Source organism: Acipenser ruthenus, chromosome 1 (assembly GCF_902713425.1).
Source record: "Acipenser ruthenus chromosome 1, fAciRut3.2 maternal haplotype, whole genome shotgun sequence".
Classification (NCBI taxonomy): Eukaryota; Metazoa; Chordata; class Actinopteri; order Acipenseriformes; family Acipenseridae; genus Acipenser; species Acipenser ruthenus.
Window position 1 is genome coordinate 79,080,980 of NC_081189.1, and position 20,241 is coordinate 79,101,220.

At 37.8% G+C, this 20,241-nt stretch overlaps 2 protein-coding genes across 2 annotated transcripts; one reads left to right on the top strand and one right to left on the bottom strand.

Moving 5' to 3' along the window:
• Positions 1-130: 130 nt before the first annotated feature.
• Positions 131-19,300, top strand: LOC117968091 (uncharacterized). Its single transcript, XM_059021722.1, has 7 exons — positions 131-855; positions 1,209-1,297; positions 3,073-3,216; positions 3,497-3,607; positions 4,053-4,338; positions 5,682-5,851; positions 18,879-19,300. The coding sequence occupies exons 1-7, from the start codon at positions 286-288 to the stop codon at positions 18,997-18,999; spliced, it is 1,491 nt and encodes a 496-aa protein (XP_058877705.1). The 5' UTR covers positions 131-285; the 3' UTR covers positions 19,000-19,300.
• On the bottom strand, positions 11,601-13,044 carry LOC117421524 (interleukin-8-like). The gene is made up of 4 exons (XM_034036032.3): positions 12,849-13,044; positions 12,243-12,369; positions 12,031-12,111; positions 11,601-11,725 (listed from the first exon to the last, which is right to left on the bottom strand). The coding sequence occupies exons 1-4, from the start codon at positions 12,910-12,912 to the stop codon at positions 11,713-11,715; spliced, it is 285 nt and encodes a 94-aa protein (XP_033891923.2). The 5' UTR covers positions 12,913-13,044; the 3' UTR covers positions 11,601-11,712.
• Positions 19,301-20,241: the final 941 nt, after the last annotated feature.

Consider the following 20,241-nt stretch of genomic DNA (forward strand, 5'->3'; position numbering starts at 1 on the left):
TTGATTCCCGGGTGGGGCACTGCCTTGGCCCGTATGTAAATAGCTTTGGATAAAAGCATCTGCTAAATTACTTAATTTTATTTTATTTTATGTGGATATCTGATTTCAGTTCTGTTCTTTTTGTAGTGGTGAGAGTGCCAATGTTGAGGCTGCTCGACTTCTTCAAGAAGCTGCAAGGATTTTGAGGCGAGAGTCAGAAAGCACAGCCACTGCTGGCTCAGGTCAGGATCACAGACTGGTACTGGGACGTGTTCACCCAGTTCTTTTAGCGTTTTGTTTAACAACATGCAAACCTCACTAGCTGAAGTACAACAAGGAACCCCTACAGTCGATTCAGGCAGGAATCCCTGCACTGTAGCTAGAAATGACCACATTCAAAGAAATCTTGTGCAGCTGTTTCAGCCGTATGATCGGGCAAGGGGGCAAAAGATGTTCCAGAACACTGGAAAGTGTAAAGGGAAAACTACACATGGTACAACTCATAGTGAAACCTGGACACATGATTTATTTTGCTTAGCAGAGACCAATGTTCAAACTGTGCCCAATGGAGAAGACCGCATTGGTTTACAGAATTCAGGCTTTGGTAGGAAAAAAATAACATTTGCAGACAAAAATGGAGGATTTTCTGAACTATGTGAAACTCTGTTTTCACATTTTCCACAATTGAAAGGTGCAGGAGGCTTTCAGATGTTGAGATCCGTCAATAAAACCAAACAATTGGCACCAATTCCAATGCCAGCCAGTGGGTACAGTGTGAAATTTCTGAGAACTGAGAGTGGCCTGATCCAGGCAATGGCCTATATTCGACCACTTCAGAATAACCTGGAGAGTATTGCGATGCGTGAGGCTGAACAGGTAAGAACAGTTGTCAAAATCTGATCTCCTCTATATTCCTTCTTCGCCTCCCTCTACAGACCTTTCTATTTGAATTGCCCTTGATTCTATCACCCTTTCCCCTTCCTCCTCTGCCTAAAACCTTGGTGTCAACTTTGATCCCCCCGTTTCCTACTCTCAACATATTTCTTCACTGGCATGCTCTTACCGTTTCTTTTTGAGCAATATTTATCGAAGTAAACCTATTAAACCTGCTGGACTATGGCCTTCCACAATCAGGACTGGAGATCACTGGTTTAAGGTGTAAATGCATATGTAACACATACTATAAAAATTAAGCATGTAAAAAATAAATTTGTGTTTGATGGTTGTAGTGTCAAGAGGTGGTCAGGGAGAAGTGCAAAAGGTGTGAAAAAGATATCCCTCTGCAATGCCTTTCAGAACACATTGAAAACTGTGGAAGGTAATCCATTTTTCTGGTGTATTTGTAATACATTTAAGATTGTTCATTTACAGACGTGTTCAAATTTGTTGGTACCCCTCCACAAAAAACGAAGAATGCACAATTTTCTCTGAAATAACTTGAAACTGACAAAAGTAATTGGCATCCACCATTGTTTATTCCATATTTAATAGAAATCAGACTTTGCTTTTGATTTTCTATTCAACATAATATTGTAAATAATAAAACAAATGAAAATGGCATGGACAAAAATGATGGGACTGCTAACCGAATATTTTGTTGCATAACCTTTAGAGGCAATCACTGCAATCAAACGTTTTCTGTAGCTCTCAATGAGACTTCTGCACCTGTTAACAGGTAGTTTGGCCCACTCTTCCTGAGCAAACTGCTCCAGCTGTCTCAGGTTTGATGGGTGCCTTCTCCAGACTGCAAGTTTCAGCTCTTTCCATAGATGTTTGATAGGATTCAGATCAGGACTCATAGAAGGCCACTTCAGAATAGTCCAATGTTTTGTTCTTATCCATTCTTGGGTGCTTTTAGCTGTGTGTTTTGGGTCATTATCCTGTTGGAGGACCCATGACCTGCGACTGAGACAGAGCTTTCTGACACTGGGCAGTACGTTTCGCTCCAGAATGCCTTGATAGTCTTGAGATTTCATTGTGCCCTGCACAGATTCAAGGCACCCTGTGCCAGGCGCAGCAAAGCAGCCCCAAAACATAACCAAGCCTCCTCCATGTTTCACTGTAGGTATGGTGTTCTTTTCTTTGAAAGCTTCATTTTTTCGTCTGTGAACATAGAGCTGATGTGACTTGGCAAAAAGCTCCAGTTTTGACTCATCTGTCCAAAGGACATTCTCCCAGAAGGATTGTGGCTTGTCAATATGCATCTTAGCAAATTCCAGTCTGGCTTTTTTATGTTTTTCTTTCAAAAGTGGAGTCCTCCTGGGTCTTCTTCGATGGAGCCCACTTTCGCTCAAAAAGCGACGGATGGTGCGACCAGAAACTGACGTACCTTCACCTTGGAGTTCAGCGTGTATCTCTTTGGCAGTTATCCTTGGTTCTTTTTCTACCATTCGCACTATCCTTCTGTTCACTCTGGGGTCGATTTTCCTCTTGCGGCCGCGCCCAGGGAGGTTGGCTACAGTTCCATGGACCTTAAACTTCTTAATAATATTTGCAACTGTTGTCACAGGAACATCAAGCTGCTTGGAGATGGTCTTGTAGCCTTTACCTTTACCATGCTTGTCTATTATTTTTTTTCTGATCTCCTCAGACAACTCTCTCCTTTGCTTTCTCTGGTCCATGTTCAGTGTGGTGCACACAATGATACCAAACAGCACAGTGACTACTTTTCTCAATTTAAATAGGCTGAATGACTGATTACAAGATTGGAGACATGTGTGATACTAATTAAAGAAACTAATTAGTTTGAAATATCACTATAATCCAATTATTTATTATCTTTTCTAAGGGGTACCAACAAATGTGTCCAGGCCATTTTAGAATATCTTTGTAGAATAAGCAATAATTCATCTCTTTTCACAGCTTCTTTGCTTTATTCTATGACATACCAAAGGCATGCAAGTATACATGATAAAATAGCTTTTAATTTAATCACTTTTCAGGAGGAATGAAGCATTATTTCAATGAGCTGTAAGGGTACCAACAGATTTGAGCACATCTGTATTTTTACAACATAGTGGTTGACTTGTATTGTATCTGTGGTAAATATGTTTTGACATTCAACGCATGTATGTCTTTGTTAACTGTATTCAGACAGCCTTATGACACTGATTTGGAAGATGATGTCGTTATGGAGATATCTGAAGAGACTCAACTATCTATGTCATCACATGACAATACATCCCATGTTCAAAATTATTACAACAAGCACCATGCTTCTTGTAGTGGACTGTACAGGTATGTAATGTTTTCAACGTGGAGTACTCGTAAGTAATTGTCATTTTTATATAATTAAAATATTTTTATTTTTTAACATTAATATTGAGTACGATGTTTGTTTCCGTGACAGTAATTTCTGTTGTATGACATACTTTTTTTATGCACAACACAATGTCTCACATTGATGTAATTTAAAAGACTTTTACTATCAAAGGACTATTACTGCAGAAGAAAAGTAAGAATGGAGCTTCCAATGCTATCAGTGGGCTGAATTTCTTATTTATTTTTTGTTTCTTAGAGACTGCGTGGACCTTGTCAGTGAAGACAATGTATTTAGTGATTCTGAAGAAGAGCAGCTGAATAGAGCTGTAGAGGAATCTCTAAAGGAAAGCTCACATGCAGCTGTTAAGTAAGTGTTACAAGCCTTATTCAATGTTTTTTCCCCGCAATTAAAATAACCGTAAGTCTTGAGGAACAGATGTATTCATACAACGAAATTAATATTTGCTTGGTGACTGTATATTTTAAATGTATGTTTAGAATTAATTAATTTAAATATATTTTTGTCTTAGAATTCTTTGTCATGATATTTATGAACAGCACCATTTTCTGTGAATGTAACATTATTACACAATGAACACCACCCATAGGAAAGTAAACAGTTTGTGTTGTTCCAGATTATGGGATGGCAGAGGTCGGATTTTATCTTTAGTAATAGCGATGTTTGATGTGTATTCACATGAAATCCACATGCAAAAATGTGGTCATTTTAATACTCCCCCCTCTAATGTATGTGATGCGATTTACTGATTGTTACTTAATTCCTCGAATTTTAATCTTTTCCTTTATTTTAGTGTGGAAGATATCCTACAATCTCTGAGAGTTGGAATCAATGAAGAAGAAGTCATTCGCTTCATCTTAAACAGAAGAAATGTGTGGGATGGTGCTGCAAGAGCCATGAAGAGGCCAAACTTTTCAACCAACAAAATAGTAGATGTGAAATTCACAGATGATGCTGGTGTTTCGGAAGGAGCAGTGGATTTGGGAGGGCCAATGAGGGAGTTTTTCCGATTAGTGCTGCAACATATAAGAAACAGCCCTATGTTTGATGGCCCAGAAAATCAACATGCCATGCAGAGTGTAAGTGTATAAATCAATTTTATTTTATGTGCTGAAAAATAAATTATAAAAATCCAGTAGTAGATATGGTTTGCCAAATGTTCACAGTATCTATTATTGAAAAGAAAACTGAAGGACGTGTGATGACATTAGATACTGGAGCCGTGCATGATGCAAAGATTGATGCATGATTAACCGGCACTGTTTCTGAAAATTAACTTTGAGAAGCGTTTTTCAGAAGCTGCTTTGGTAGAATGTTGTTTGCGTGACAGAAACAAATATATTATACATAACAATTGAAATTACATGAAAATGCTGTTAACTACCATTTCCATTGAAATCATGGGCATTATGTTACCCCATAGCCAACTATAACATGCAATCCTTCAAAATACATTTGCTTTATAAGTAATATTTAATTTTTTTCTTTTTGGTAGCTTTGAAAAACAACAGCTATTTCTATGCAGGACAGTTGATTGCTATGAGCATAGTATATGGAGGACCATCTCCACATTTCTTTGCCACCGTGTTGTTCCAGGCAGTAGCGTAAGGTCCAGACAACGTGCATGCTGCAATCGAGGATATAACAGACACTGATATTTAAACGTCAGCTGTCAGAGGTAGGAGTGTAGCATATGTAGACAATTGGATAGTGAAGGAAAGTACCAGGTTTTTCTTTTTTTTTAAGCCTTGTTTTTAAACAACAAAAAGACACATTGCACTTTCATATTCATGAATCAGTTAATTGCTGCATTTCATTTCCACACAACTTAGCTTCCGAGATGTATTTAGCTGATGAAAACCGTTTTGATAGGCTTTTATTTTTAATCTGTATGTATCTGGGATATAGTACACTGGAAATTAAATGCAGTAATTGAGTTTTGATTGATAGTTAAGTTCAATGTATATTTTTGTTTTTTGTGTCTGTATGGAATTTGTATCTACGCCCCAAAATATTTGTGTTTAAGCTGTTGGCTGGTCAAGGAGCACCCCTATGCCCTTTTTTAAACCAAAAAAACTTGTTTCAAAGTGGATTATTTGAAGCATTGCTTAAACTTGAAAAAGGTTTTAATGAAATCATGTGTATTCTCATTCTTGCCTAGCTTCTCAGAATGCATCTCATTATTTGTCCTCTTCCGTTTCATTCCTTTTTTTAGTGGATGTTTGTATGTATTTAAAACAAGTATATTGATATTTTTATACAAATTAAATTGTACTAAACCCAGAAACATAAATTAACAGGTTATATTTAGAAAAAATAAATATTGAATGCCAGGACTGAAGAGGATTTGTTGTGGATGCTGACCCTTGGATTTATGTTTTGCTTCAATGTGCATGCATGTTCTCGTTATTTCAATTTTCAGATTTCAAAGTCAGACAATAAAAAGGACCTGGACGAGGCAGTTATGAGCACTGTAAACCTCCTGAGCCTGGCTGTTTGTCTGAAAAACATCCCACTTCAAAATAAAAATGATGTAGTGCAAGACATGATCGACTGGTATGTTCTTCAGCAAACAAGAACACTGTTTGAAAGGTATGCTTTTTACAAAAAATCTAATATTACTGGGCTGGGTCTCACCCTCAACAATGCGAAAAGCCGATTACCTCATGATGCGAGCTTACCTGTCGGATGACAGAGTAGCTGCCATTCACAATTGTCTGGTCCTGTGTGAACTAGGGTCCACAGTGGAATTGGTGTTGTGCCAAAAATGACTGGGTCTGATTACCACAGCTTCGTCAGCCATCCAACTGGGGTTACTTCACATGTACCCTCTCCAAGCATGGTCAATGCCTTTTGGCTACACCCCAAGCGTGACAGACACTGTCGGCTGACAGTGTCTCACCTATGTTGGAAGGCGCTGCGCTGGTAGAGGCAAGTCCCTCACCTGAGCGAAGGCGTAAGAATGGGAGTGATTTTCAATCGTCAGGTGGTGACGACAGACGCATCCAACTCCGGTTGGGGGGCGATCTGGGCAGGCAGAGGAGTCAGTGGATCCTGGTCGGGTAACTCAACATCCCTGCACATAAACGTGCTACAGATGAAAGCGGTTCACCTTGTGCTGCAACATTTCCTCCCTGTGCTCCACAAACCAACATGTCCTTGTCCGCACAGACAATGTGTCAGTAGTTGCGTACGTGAACCACCAGGGAGGACTTTGGTCCCCTGGGTTACACAGCATAACCTTTCGGCTGCTGATCTGGGAACAGAGGCACTTCCTGTCCCTCCGGGCAGTACTCCTCCCAGGAGTGGTGAACTGGGCAGCGGACCTCCTCTCCACCCCCAGGTGGTGCAGCGCATTTGGGAACGCTTGGGGAAGCCCAGGTCAATCTCTTTTCCACGGCAAAGATGACCCATTGCCCCCTGTGGTTCTCCCTCCGCAGCTGCGGAGGTCCACTAGGCGTAGATGCCCTAACGCACGAATGACCCAAAATGCTTTTATGCGCTTTCCCGCCTATACTGGTGCTCCCTGCATTCCTCGAGAAGGTCAGGAGAGACAAGGCGACAGTTCTCTTGGTGGCCCCCAGATGGCCCAGGAGAATCTGATTTTCGAACCTCTGCCAACTGCTGCAAGGCCAGCCCTGGGAAATCTCCTCAGTCAGGCGAAAGGCACCCTCTGGCCCCCTGAACCGGGCAGACTCCAGCTGCAGGTCTGGCCCCTGAACAGGACCATCTGTCCACCTTAGGGCTCTCAGACGCAGTAGTCAGTATGTTGAAGAACACTAGGGCTTCTTCCACAAGAGCGTTGTACGCTTACAAGTGGAAATATTTTCAAAATTGGTGCATGGCCAAAGGCCATGATCCCGTTTATTGCCCTAAAGCGATTATTTTGCAGTTTCTGCAAGATCTGCTATAGGTGGGTAAATCCCTTTCTACATTGAAAGTGTACCTAGCAGCCATATCTGCATGCCATGTTCCCATTGACTCAGTATCCCCGGGCGCTCATATACTGGTGACCTGTTTCCTAAAGGGTGCTCGGCAGTTACATCCTCCTAGAAAGGCTCTCAGTAAGGCTCCGTTGGAGCCCATACATGCCATAGAGCTGAAATATCTCTCTGCGAAGACAGCCTTTCTATTAGCTATCACCTCCGCTAAGTGGGTCAGTGAGCTACAGGCATTGTCCGTGCACAGTTCCTGTATGCGTGTTTGGGACAATGAAAACAGGGTGTCGTTGCGTATGAACCCTGCTTTCCTCTCCAAGGTGATTACAGCTTTTCACTTGAATCAGTCAGTGGAACTAGAAGTTTTTCATCCCCCTCCCTTTGCAGAGGAGTCGGATAGGAGAATAAATTCCCTCTGCCTGGTTCGGCATTGAGATGCTATGTGGATAGAACGAGAGCGCTGCGTCAGGCTGACCAGTTCTTCATTTGTCATGTTGAACGGACCCGAGGTCAAGCCCTCTCTAAGCAGCGACTGTCCCTAGATTGTGGACACAGTTTCCACTGCGTATACTAATGCAGGCCTACCTCCACCTGGGAGGGTGGCCGCACACTCTACCAGAGGTGTGGCTACGTCACAGGCCCTCCTTAGAGGTGCCTCGTTGACCGATATTTGTACTGTGGCTAGCTGGGCTACTCCTCATACATTTACTAAGTTCTACCGACTTAATGTTGTAGATCCCTCGATGCCTTCAATAGGCACCAGGGTCCTTGAGGTTGTACGCTCACACCACCAACACTAGATGGCGGTAGCAAGATGTCCCTCATGTGCTATCCGCTTATTCTCCCTCACAACGGCTTTGGTAAACTTTCCCAAAAGTATTGGTTTGGTGGTCATCTTCGAATTGAAAGGGAAAGATAGGTTACAGATATAACCCCGGTACCCTGAAAGAGAAGATGACCACCAACTTTGCGAGGTCGCATCACTCGCGTGCACGGGTTCAATGCAAAAGAGACTTATGTCTCTTTGCAGTGACTATTTATTTCCTCGGGAGGCGGGACAAAGGACATCACTCCACCGAGGGGCCTATCTTCAGCTTTGATATAAAATGCTCATCAAATACCGGACAAGCAGGCATATCCCAAAAGTATTGGTTTGGCGGTCATCTTCGAATTGAAAGGGAACCAGGGTAACATCCGTAACCTGTCGTTTTGGAGTCTCAAAATTATTGTATTTCATGAAAAATTACTGTACATCCCAAACTTCAAGAACACACGATTGTAAATGTTTTTTCGTCCTTAATATGATCATATTGCTGTCTGTTAACCTAGAGTTTATCTATGAAAAACGAATATAGTGCAAAGCAACGCATGTATTAAGCATATTTGTATAATGCCAAATGTAGTTAGCTAGAATTATTGTGGAGTGGACTAAATGAAGTATCTTGAGATCTGTATGATATAGGCTATACATAATAGGAAAGAAAATTATACTAAATGGATGGCAACATGTTTGCAGCAATAGTATAAGTTTGGAAGACAATAAAAAAGAAAGATTTGTGCCACTTTCATGCTCCCAGGTAGAATATCTCTCTGTAAACTCTTTATGTTGCATTCACCAGTCAATCTGGGTGTCTGTATAATAATATTACTGTCGCCTAAATAAAATAAAAAACCCTAATGAAAAGGTTGCATCTCACACTCCTTGCGATAACACTGCGTTCTGTGGCCGGTGCTTTGCTTTCGTGGTCGATGACGACTCATCCTCATACTTTCTTTTCTTCACAGAAGTACCTGGATAATCCACCTCACTTATCATGATTCCACCCATTAAACTTCCAAATATGTCTTAAAATAATGTCCTATCGTCGCACGCAGCTATAAAAGCATAGTCATGCTCATGAACCACGTTTAAACATGTCTCTGCCCACGAGTGATGACACAAAGACAACCAACAAATCACTGTGATCGAATCTGATTTTCTTTTTGTATGCGAGTACTCTATGGATTTTCCAAATGCAAATAGATTTGACAGTTGCTTTGGTTCCTTTGGTATTTTATTTAGGGTAAGTAAGAGATATTTTGAGAACATGTCTTTTTATTTCCTGTGCCGCCTAAGCTGATCAAATGAGCAAGTCAGGGAAACTCAATAGCCTGTAGCGCTGCAGCTGTCCTGCAGCACAGATCATTTTTTGAAAGCTGTGCAGTTATTTTAACCCCCCCGTCCCCCGTCCCCGTCCCCGTCCCCGTCTGTGATGTAAGGCAGCACAGGCACCTCAACACTCCTTTCGAACCTTGTTGTTGGGGTGAGGGGAATCGACTTGCTTTTAAAGTTTTTTAGTTTCTTAATTTTGGCAATAGCCATCTCTTCCAAATTGCAGACAATGCAGAATGAATTCGGAATGATAATATTATAGGTAGCTTTTTTTAGTGTTTGCCTCTGACTATGTTTCCAGTTGGATTTGTAGCTGGACTGGGGTGTTTACGCTTCAACATGTGTTGCTTTGAATTGTTCTTATTCTTACTGTGATTGGCTGCAAAGACAACAGGGCTAGCCAGAGATTGGATAATGTTTGTTGGGTTGTTTATTCTTGTGTACTGTTTCCTAGTAACTGAAGACATTGGATTCTTGGGGATGTAGTTGTTAGTGGAAGTTTTAGGGGAGGTGGGAGGGGAGACGAGCTGTGCGGCAAAATTGCTGTGCATATTTTTACACATTCAATTTAAATTTAGTGCGTATTTCAGTTTTTTTAATGCGTAAAAACAGCAGGTACGCAGCGTATCTGGACCGCGATAATAAAATTCCACAAATGTATTTTTTTTTGCAAGTTTGAATTTATTTCTGGTAATCCTTTTAAATGGAAGCATTTCAAACTGAGTCAGGAAACAAAGCGTGTTGACAGCATCACTTTAATTAGTACCAGACAGACACAAAACATAGTTCTGGCCCTACTCAGGGAGGGGTGAGGAATCTACATGCGCTTTGAACAGTAACTCTAAAACAGCAAGATACTATTGGCAAATGCATTTATTACTTCCACGTCATCCTACAGATACATACACACACACAAAGGCTCAACACATTTGTATCTTCTGTTATACCTTAATTAGGTATAAATCCCTGCTGTTTTTAGTTTTCTAGAACCATGAACTAGTGAAGGCTCTTTAAATTTTTCAATTTGATAATATATTCTTCTAAAAAGTCTGGTACCTCCGATTGGGATTACAGCTGGGCGACAACAGGGTTTCACCAGTTTGGCGATGGAGAATCTTTGGGCAGTGACCTGTGCACATATTAGGATTGGTTAATTAGTGGTTGTGATTTGTATAGTAACAGCTCTATACATTCTACAGAATTTAGAGCAGAAGGATATCTAGGTGAGTGCTGGAGTATTAATTGGGAGAAGGGAAATTGTACTTAAGAAACACTTACAAAGCAACATCAAATACTAGTGAACAGAAGTGTTCAGGTATAAGTGATTTTGAGTGACTTCAGTCTTACAGAGTGAAATTTATGTTCAGATTTGAATACCTGATTTATTGTATCTTTTAACAAAATTGCTGTTTTTATTAAAGGTTGTAATATATTCTGTTTTTTATTTTTTTCTTAGCAGACACCGTTATCCAGGGCGACTTACAGTTGTTACAAAATATCACATTACAGATAAGAGCAGTTATGAAATACAATAAAGTCAGTGGTAAATAAGAGCAACTTTAAATGAGAGAATAAGAGCAGTTAAACTTACAGTACACATATTTGCTTATAAGAGTAAGGCCCTGTCCACATTATGCCTTTAAACCATATTAGTTTCATTTAAGACGGCTTAAAAGTGCTAAATACGGTTTGTGTCCACACTACACAGCATTTATTACCGTATTCGGGAACCAGACTCGAGCCACCTCAGGAGGTAGTCTCGTGTCCGGTTCTAATTAGATTGCATCAGGTAGTGCGGTTTATCAGAAGTGTGGACGCTGTAATACCAAACTACATTTTTTGTGTATCCTCCAATATCCCAAAATGCTTTGTGCTATGTTTGGTGAAACTTGTTATATTTCTTTTTAGCAATATGCACCTCTGTTAATATGGGGCATAACACATTATTTAAAAATAAAATACAGTGCATGGTGGGATACTGTCGTATTAATTTCCACAGTTCGTTGCGCTGCTGGGAATTGTAACTGAACTATTCTAATGGTGTGTGGACGCAATAAGCCTGACTAAACATGAAACGGTACTTCAGTGTGGACGCTTTGAGCTGTATTAATTAGAGCGGTTTCGAGTACGGTTCTCGAGATCGGTTATGTAGTGTGGACAGGGCCTAAAATTCCATTAGGAGCAAGTAGTAAGTACAATAAATGTATCAGAATGATCTCAAATGAGAGCAATTACAAAAATGTGAATGATCTGAGACTAACTCACATTTATTCTTATTGATTCAGTTGACTTCACATTTGTTAAACTGTGACATTTCACAGGGAATTGTTATGTCCTCAAGGGGATGACGATCTTTCTCATTGTTACTCTTTGGCACTGAAAAGATCAATACATTTTTTTAGTATCAAAAGAACAAACCCAATATTTGTTTTCCTAATACATCTTGCCATTTGCACTAGACTATATATATTTTTTTAAAATAATACAACAACATTTTTTAGATAAAACTCACTTGGCAAAATATTAATTATATATACTGTATATTGTTAAATTATCATACATAATACATTATGTTTCATTAGAATTTCACATTCAACTTTAAACACGTAGTAGCCAATATTTAAAGATACAGAAGAGTTATGAATCTTGAATACAAATATAAAACAACTGGAAAAACATACCTGTGAAAAAGTCTTATAACTCTCTTCACCCATTTGGTTTCAGGATTTAAACAAATCTCATTCCCATTTTTTAAAGTGGCACTAAAAAAAGGCAATAAAAACAATTATAAACATACCTAGTATTGTTTTCTTGTTTTTTTTTTTTTTGAACAAACAAATGCACATTATAATTTAATCAGGAGACTGTCAGGCACTTTAAGACAAATACCTACATCACTTCCATGTTACTGCAGTGTGGTCCTTCTGGTGTTACGTTTAGGTTAGCGATTTGTTTTGGATGGATAAAGTTTGAAACCGTCTCGTCGCACTTGCAACGCAACTCCACTCCCAAAGGAGCAGCTGGGAAAAAAAAAAGAAATATTGGTGTATAATATTTCATGTACAAAACGTTACCGGCAAACAAACACAGTTTATACCGTTTGCATACTAGTAGTCTACGCCTTTCTTTTATAAATCTTGAGTGTTTTGGTTAACAATTATGTAGCAGTATATAGCAGTGCATTTTTAGTAGTCCAACTGCAAAATAGCCACGAATAGGTACTGTACAGGCTATAGGGCAGCAGTGGTTAGTGCTCTGGACTCTTGACCGGAGGGGTGTGGGTTCAATCCCAGGTGGGGGACACTGCTGCTGTACCCTTGAGCAAGGTACTTTACCTAGATTGCTCCAGTAAAAACCCAACTGTATAAATGGGTAATTGTATGTAAAAATAATGTGTAAAAAATAATGTGATATCTTGTAACAATTGTAAGTCGCCCTGGTTAAGGCTGTCTGCTAAGAAATAAAAAATAATAATAATAAATCGCAATAGATCACTTACCATTGATAAGATATGCACAACCTGTCAGCAGAAGCAGAAGGGTCAGTGAAAGCGTCCTGCTCATTTTGCTGGGAGAATTTGCACCTCGTTATCGTTTTCCTTTGGCGTAATTTATATTGGTTAGTGATGAACTGATTCTGCTCACTGTTATCGCCTCGTTATCGTATTTCTTAGGAGTGATTCATTTTCGAGGTTAGTGGTGAACTGATTCTGCTCATTGCAGCGGGGCTTTTTAAGTTGTATGTGTTGCATCACTCCGGAAACCTGGAATTTCCAGAAAGTGTGCTGATAAGGGGTGAACTTCTTTAATCAAGGTACGGTGACGTAACCAGATAACCAGAAAAAAAAAAAAAAAGTTTGACGGCTTGCTGCAAGCGTAATTGTATGCTATTTAATTGTATTGTCTAAAAACTTTAAAATAATTGAAATGTGATATAAGACCAATAACATAATGTGGTTACTTTCTGTACTGAACTTGTGTACAGGTGTAGTGTTATTTTCAGGTAAGTGGTGCACTCGTGCATGCCTGAACAACTTCCTCTAAGAGGTAAGAGCCCATTCAAATCTGGTTCGTTATGTTTTTGGTCTTTTACATCTTTTTAAATTTAATGTATCATATTATCCAGTATTTTACATTTTTGTTAATGTAATTTGTCATATTTTTTCCAACATTAAGACAGTATGTGTATATTTATCATAATGCAATACATTGGGTCTTGTACATTTTCTTTTCTTTTTTTTTTTACTTTTTTATAGATAAATTGATTGTCTGTTTCCAGTTTAAGTTTGCAAAAAAAAAAAAAGTATAATTAATGGTAAATGTACCAGTGTTTGACAATACGGAAACACCCATCAGATTGCAATTGATTGCACCTGTACCAAAATCTGACAGTGTACCGCTTTCAATGTGACAACGTATCGTTTTCTGACATTACACTGGTCAAGTTTTGGTATGCGTACCACATTCTGACAATGTACCACTTTCTAACACTACACTGGTACATAGAGTGAGAAATTAGTGTTGGTTATGAGGAGGTTTGGTCAACTTTTCAGTAGGCTACTGTAAACTGCATATTCATGTTACAGTCAGACTGGGGAAACAGACAACCAAAGGTAGTTTCTTATATCTTATCAGCTTTTTAAAAATGTAATTGGTAGCCCTTTATCCTTTTTTTTCTTATGTTATTCTGTGACTCATTTCATATGAATACATTTTAAATGAGTAAGATGAATCATCTAATCCTGCTTGTTTTGTTCTGTTTAAAAAAAAAACAAACTAACATTTTGATATAAACTATCTTTCACCAGAAATGGTGCAAAATGATGCATTTCTTTGTAAAGACTTTGATAAATATGGCTCCTTCTGTTGCGTGTTATATTTTACTCAATGACAAAATAGATAGAACATATCGACTTTCGTAAATTTCCATCTAGAAACATATAATTAAAAAAAAAAAAAACTTTATAAAAATGCATACATAGACATTTCTTATTTAAATTATAAAAAAATAATAATAAATACAAAAACATAGTTTTCTAAAGCCCATCTGTTTTTGAAATAAACTTGATTTGATTGATAAATTCATCCCAATAGCTCATATTAAAAACTTCTTATACATTTAACAAAATAAAAAATTATTATACATTTTAACAAAACTGCTGGGTCTTTTTTAAGGTTGTAATATATGTTGACTGATTAGCAGCCATCACTAAGTGTGAACACAAATTTGTGTTTAACATTGATATTTTGTTGAAGTTTTTGAGAAACCCCTGCATAAAAACATATAATATTGATTCCCACTCCGTAAAATACTACAGTGCATACATAATCATTTTGCTCATTGTCACTAAAAACACAAACTTCCTACAGAATATTTAAATCTATTCCATTATCTGAGGGTTTAACTCATATTTATTCTTATTTTTTTTCTTTTTATTTCAGTGCAACATAGTAAGAGCCTGCAATGAGAATGAGAGAGAGAGAGAGAGAGAGAGAGAGAGAGACAGAGAGAGAGAGAGAGAGAGAGAGAGAGAGACAGAGAGAGACAGAGAGAGAGAGAGAGAGAGAGAGAGAGAGAGAGAGAGAGAGACAGAGAGAGACAGAGAGAGAGAGAGAGAGAGAGAGATTGTGACCAGGCATGTGCGCGCTGAGTAACCAGACCAGTTAGTTCCAGCAAAAGTCAAGGTTTATGTGAATTATCAACTCTTCAATGCAAACAAAATGAGGTTTCAAAACACAATACAGCTCCCAGTAGCAATCCAAGTTCAGGCTTCTCAACAGCCAACACACAGTTCCAGGATAAGGAAAACAGAATAATTAAAAGAGTCATGATATAGTGTGTGTGTGTATATTATGTAGTAATATGTATAAATATAGTATATATATAAACAACCTGGATCAAATCTGCCAAGAAGAATGGGCCAAAATCACTCCGACATTGTGCAAAGCTGGTACATACTTACCCCAAAAGACTTAAAGCTGTTATTGCAGCGAAAGATGGCTCTACCAAATATTAATGTGTGGGAGTTGAATGCTTATGCAAGCAAGATATTTTATTTTTTTATTTTTCTTAAAAATATTTCCCAACATAAAACCAATGTCACCTTACAATAATTGATTTTGAGTTTCAGTGTTTTAAAATAAAATATCAAACAGAATGAAATTTCAATGTACCATTTGTAATTCAGTAATATGAGAGAATTGGTCAGGGGTCTGAATACTTTTGCAAAGCACTTTATATATATATATATATATATATATATATATATATATATATATATATATATATATATATATATATATATATATCATTTTTTTTTACATGAAACTTGTACTTTTTTATATAGGTATATAAATGTCAATTGCTGTGGATTTAGACAAGGAAGCCTCATGCCACTCTTGTGTGCAATTCCATTCTATGGTATCTACCAAACAAACAGGAAACTAGAAATTTTCAAACAGGAAATCGAAAATTTCTAGACTCGAGCAGCACCTTCAGGTGTTCAGCGAAAGCTGGTCAGGCTTGGATGTAAGCTTAAAAAATGAACGCATTTCAACAACTGCGCAGTGCCGTAGCAGGCTAAGATCGTGTGCTCTTTAAGAACGTCATATTGCGAGTTCAAACCACTGCATTTTTTTTTTTTCCTGCGATATGTGCTGTTTCCTCTCAATCCTCTCAATATATATATATATATATATATATATATATATATATATATATATATATATATATATATATATATATACACACACAGTGAAGGCAGAGTCTCTATGGTATTACAAAAGTTAAAAAGTGTTATGACTTGCCAAAAGAGTTTCTGTAGGGACATTCATAGTCACACTCTCACCATTTTTCTTCAGAAGGATTCAATACTTCGCTCCTGCTCATTTGTATTCATCAAAAAAGCTCTGTTTGTTTAAAAATATGGTCGTAAGACAAACAAACAGCGCGTTTCGACACTAACGTGTCTTCATCAGGTTCACATTAATTAGTGTCGAAGCACGTTGTTTGTTTGTTTGTCTGTCTTATGACCATGTTTTTAAACAAATAAAGATTTTTTTGATAAATACAAATGAGCAGGAGTCAAGTACTGAATGGTATTGTATTACCATAGAGATTCACAATTATATTCTGATAATCTCTAGACTTTGTAACAATGGACAAAGACATAAAGTTGCTCACTTCCTGCTGCATTTAATTCTCCAGGCTGCACTCTTCATGTTCCTGCTGCCTGAAGTGCTGACAGTTAAGTGTTGTGACACATTAGTTTGTATATCTGTTACTAAAACAAAAGCTTTGTATATAATCCAGGAAATCTAGATAAAAAGCTCCAGGCAAAACATTAACAATGGACTTTTGATGGTCTGTGAAGAAGGAAATTGGGTTATTTTATGATGCTAAGACATGCTGTTCATTACAGTTCCAAGCCCTATTCCACACACAGTCAACTTGTTATAGTAATTCACATAAACAGAAAAATACCTTTGAGATACAAAGTTGTAAACTTCCAATTCCAGTGAAAGGATGTTATTTTTTTTTATTTACAAACCATTATTTACTTTTAAGTTTGAGGAAAACTGTTTAAATGCAGTTATATGTATTAGTTATTTTCTAAGTATCCTATGTTGGTTTGGTTACAACTATTAGGTAGAATACTATTTGGTCTCAGCGCTTGAGGAGGACTGCATACTCTACTTGAAAGAAGATACAGACCATGTTGGCTGCACACAGTAAATTGCTGCAAGGATTACTGTTGTCTTTAAGGTAGTTGCTAATCAACTTTCAAGAACCTTGATCTTCTAATCAAGTAAAGGAGCTGGATTTATTCATTGGTGCGAGACACTGTATTTCTTAAGATTCCTTATTCTAAAAGCGCTGGATTAACATTGGGATGTATGGGACAGTGACAGTTGAGTTTAATACGTGGTTGATATACACTAGTCAAGTAAATATAAAGGAATCTTTTCCCAAAAGAATGTATCCATTTATCCTCTGCCCCTACCCAGAGAAATTATAACAGTCTTAGTTAAATAATTTACTGTAATTATCTGGAAAAAAAATGTGTGTACTGGATCGAGGGGAGGATTGTTAACACACTCTTTTTTTAAACCGCTGATAAACCGCTGTAATGAATATAATCTTGTGAACTGTTCCAGTAATAAACAGCCAGGAAAAAAGTAAATGGGAAGCATAGTTTATATTGGTTCTCAGCCAGGGAAAATATTTGTTTAACCAAGGGGTGAAAATACACCAGAGCATTTTTAAAATAAAGCTACTGGCATGAACATGCCCTTGTCCGGGAAACAGGAGTAATCCTTCTTTGAAGTACACATGGTACATTTTTGGGATGCCTCTGCACCCCTTTCTGCCTTCCGAGGGTTGCAAAAACAAAAGATTTTCATGTACCACAATCACAGTTCCTAATTACTGTCAGAATAGATTGTTGAGAGTTGCTGGAGAGCTGGGGTAGATGTAGAGCTGTTGCATCACTTCAAAAATTTATAGATTTAGCCCTACATATTAATTTTTTTAGCCAATTTTCATTTTCATGAAACTGTGTGTCAATATGTGTGAATGATACATTAGTTTCTAGCACTGTTTTTGATAAATGCATTCTTTACAGTATATTGCTTATTACCTGCTACAGTACAGCATGAAAAAATATGATTTCATTATTTTTCCATCTTCATGAAGTTGCAAAAAATCTTGTCCCATTCTCCAGTCAGTGCAACTCCAAGCTCTGATGTCACATGAATGGTTACAATGCTGATAAACAAAACGTCCTAGAAGGTCCCAAAAATGTTCGATGGCCAGTCCATAACCTCTTTAGTCTTCCGCTTGAAGATAATTAATAACAATCCTGGCATGAATTATCATGCATCAGAACAAACTCAAAAACAATTGCACTACCAAATGGTCTTACTACAGCATTCAAGACTGTGTCTATGTATCATAGAGCTGTAAATCTGGCCCATGGAAGCACAATATGATCCACACAACCTCCAATACAGATGTATCCCCACACCATAAGTGAGTCCCATTCAAAACAGTCATATTCAACTATGTTAAATTGAGAAAATTAGCCAAATTGGACACTGTTTTCAAACATGTCGATCATTATTAGATGGATATAATCTTGATTCATCAGTGAACAAAATAGGTGCCCAATGATGGAGCTGCCAATTTTGTCGATCAGCAGCCATTCACCGTGATAGGGTCAATTGAGAAGCCGTACCTGTTTTTCTTAATCTCAAACCAGACTCATGCAATTTGTTTCTCACAGTTTGGTTGCTTATGGGGATGACAGTTGCTGTCCTGAAGAGGATATTGAGTCCATGTGCAATGGACTGGCAATTCATCAGTGCCATATTGTGTAGATATCGGCTATTGCATGGTGTGGTTGACATCCCACGACTTTGTCCAGGATGTCTAATGTATAAAACACGTGGTTTGATAATGTGTCCATGATCTTGAAACAATAAAAAGGAACACATAAATTAACCCACTTCACATCTTTATGTATCCCCAGATTCCAGCATTTGAACGGGTCTGGCAGTCTGGACTTGTCAGAAATCTTCATCTGCTACCTCCTGGCATCGTTAGAATCCATGATTCCCAAACCAACAGTAGCAAACAACTCTGTTGCCTGAGCAGCATCTCAACAGTTGTCACATAAAAGGTATACCTGATGAATGCCTTAAGAACTTTTTTTGACTGCATGTTCATGTTTTATTTAATGTGTGAGTAGTGTAAATTCAAATATACAATATATGAAAAGCTATTGAAGCATGGCTATTAAGGTTCTCTTCTTCACAAGAATCTTATTAGCCATGCAACTGTATTCTAGTAATATTCCTTATCTTGTATTAAACCAATATGTCATGCTTTTAAAAGAACCAAAGTCAAGACTCCATGGTACATTCAAATATATATATAGTCAACCTCGATTAACTCCACATCCCATTGGAATGCCATTTAGTATTGTCTTATCCGCGGTGTCAAGTTAACCTCGAATGCACATGAGCCATGGCATTAACATGCATGTAAGTAACAGAATTTACACGTTTACAGTATCACTGTATTTACAAGTTTATTTGTAGTTAAATGTCCGTATGAAAATGGTTGAAAGAACTGCAATGAATGAATCAATTAAAGTATACAGTACTGTACAAACTCGGTACAACTTGTAAAGTTCGATTGAAATAATAATAAAATAACTACAACGTTATGTTTACGAAAACAATCCAACTACAAACTGTGCACAAACTATTGACTACTTCGTTACTGGCTTGTACTGTCTAATTTGAAGGCTTAAATAGCAAAAGTTAACAAATGTACATTTTACAGAATTAACTTGGTGAACAAACACAATAATAAATAACTTTCAGTTTCACACAGAAATCAAGCATCGTCGATTGTTTCGCGTGCAAAAACACCCGGTTTGAAAGTTCTGTTGACAAGCTTGTTATAACCTGAGCTTTAAAGCCAATTGAATGAGAACTTTCGCTTCTCACTCATTATGAACTGACACTGTAACCTGTACTTGGTATTTGTGAATGAATGAATGAAAGAACGATCCGTTTCCCATCATAGGTCAGTCAAGTGGAACAAGAGTGTCAAGTAGAGTTCAGTCACATGAAACGACAGTGTTGAGTTACCCACTAGTCTTTTTAATAGTTTTTATCCCTTCAGTACCGGTAATAAGTGTCGAGTTACGAGTAAAGCGTGGTGTCGAATAAAAAAATTAAATGAGGCAGGATGCATATATTTTATATGGAGAAAATCTGGGACCAAGACTGTCTGTCGAGTTAAACAAAGTTCGCGGGGTGCTAGGACAGTGAAAGCAATTGAGAAGCTTGATAGTAAGTTTGAGGTGTTGTGCAACTTGAGAT

What these genes read in the sequence shown, in the direction of transcription:
- LOC117968091 (XM_059021722.1), top strand. Translation starts at nt 286, where the DNA reads ATGCAAACCTCACTAGCTGAAGTACAACAAGGAACCCCTACAGTCGAT. An exon ending in CGATGCGTGAGGCTGAACAG is followed by an intron (nt 856 to 1,208) that starts GTAAGAACAGTT and finishes TGATGGTTGTAG; the next exon opens with TGTCAAGAGGTGGTCAGGGA. An exon ending in ATCAACATGCCATGCAGAGT is followed by an intron (nt 4,339 to 5,681) that starts GTAAGTGTATAA and finishes TTCAATTTTCAG; the next exon opens with ATTTCAAAGTCAGACAATAA.
- LOC117421524 (XM_034036032.3), bottom strand. Translation starts at nt 12,912, where the DNA reads ATGAGCAGGACGCTTTCACTGACCCTTCTGCTTCTGCTGACAGGTTGT. An exon ending in TTGTGCATATCTTATCAATG is followed by an intron (nt 12,370 to 12,848) that starts GTAAGTGATCTA and finishes TTTTTTTCCCAG; the next exon opens with CTGCTCCTTTGGGAGTGGAG. An exon ending in TGCAGTAACATGGAAGTGAT is followed by an intron (nt 12,112 to 12,242) that starts GTAGGTATTTGT and finishes GCCTTTTTTTAG; the next exon opens with TGCCACTTTAAAAAATGGGA.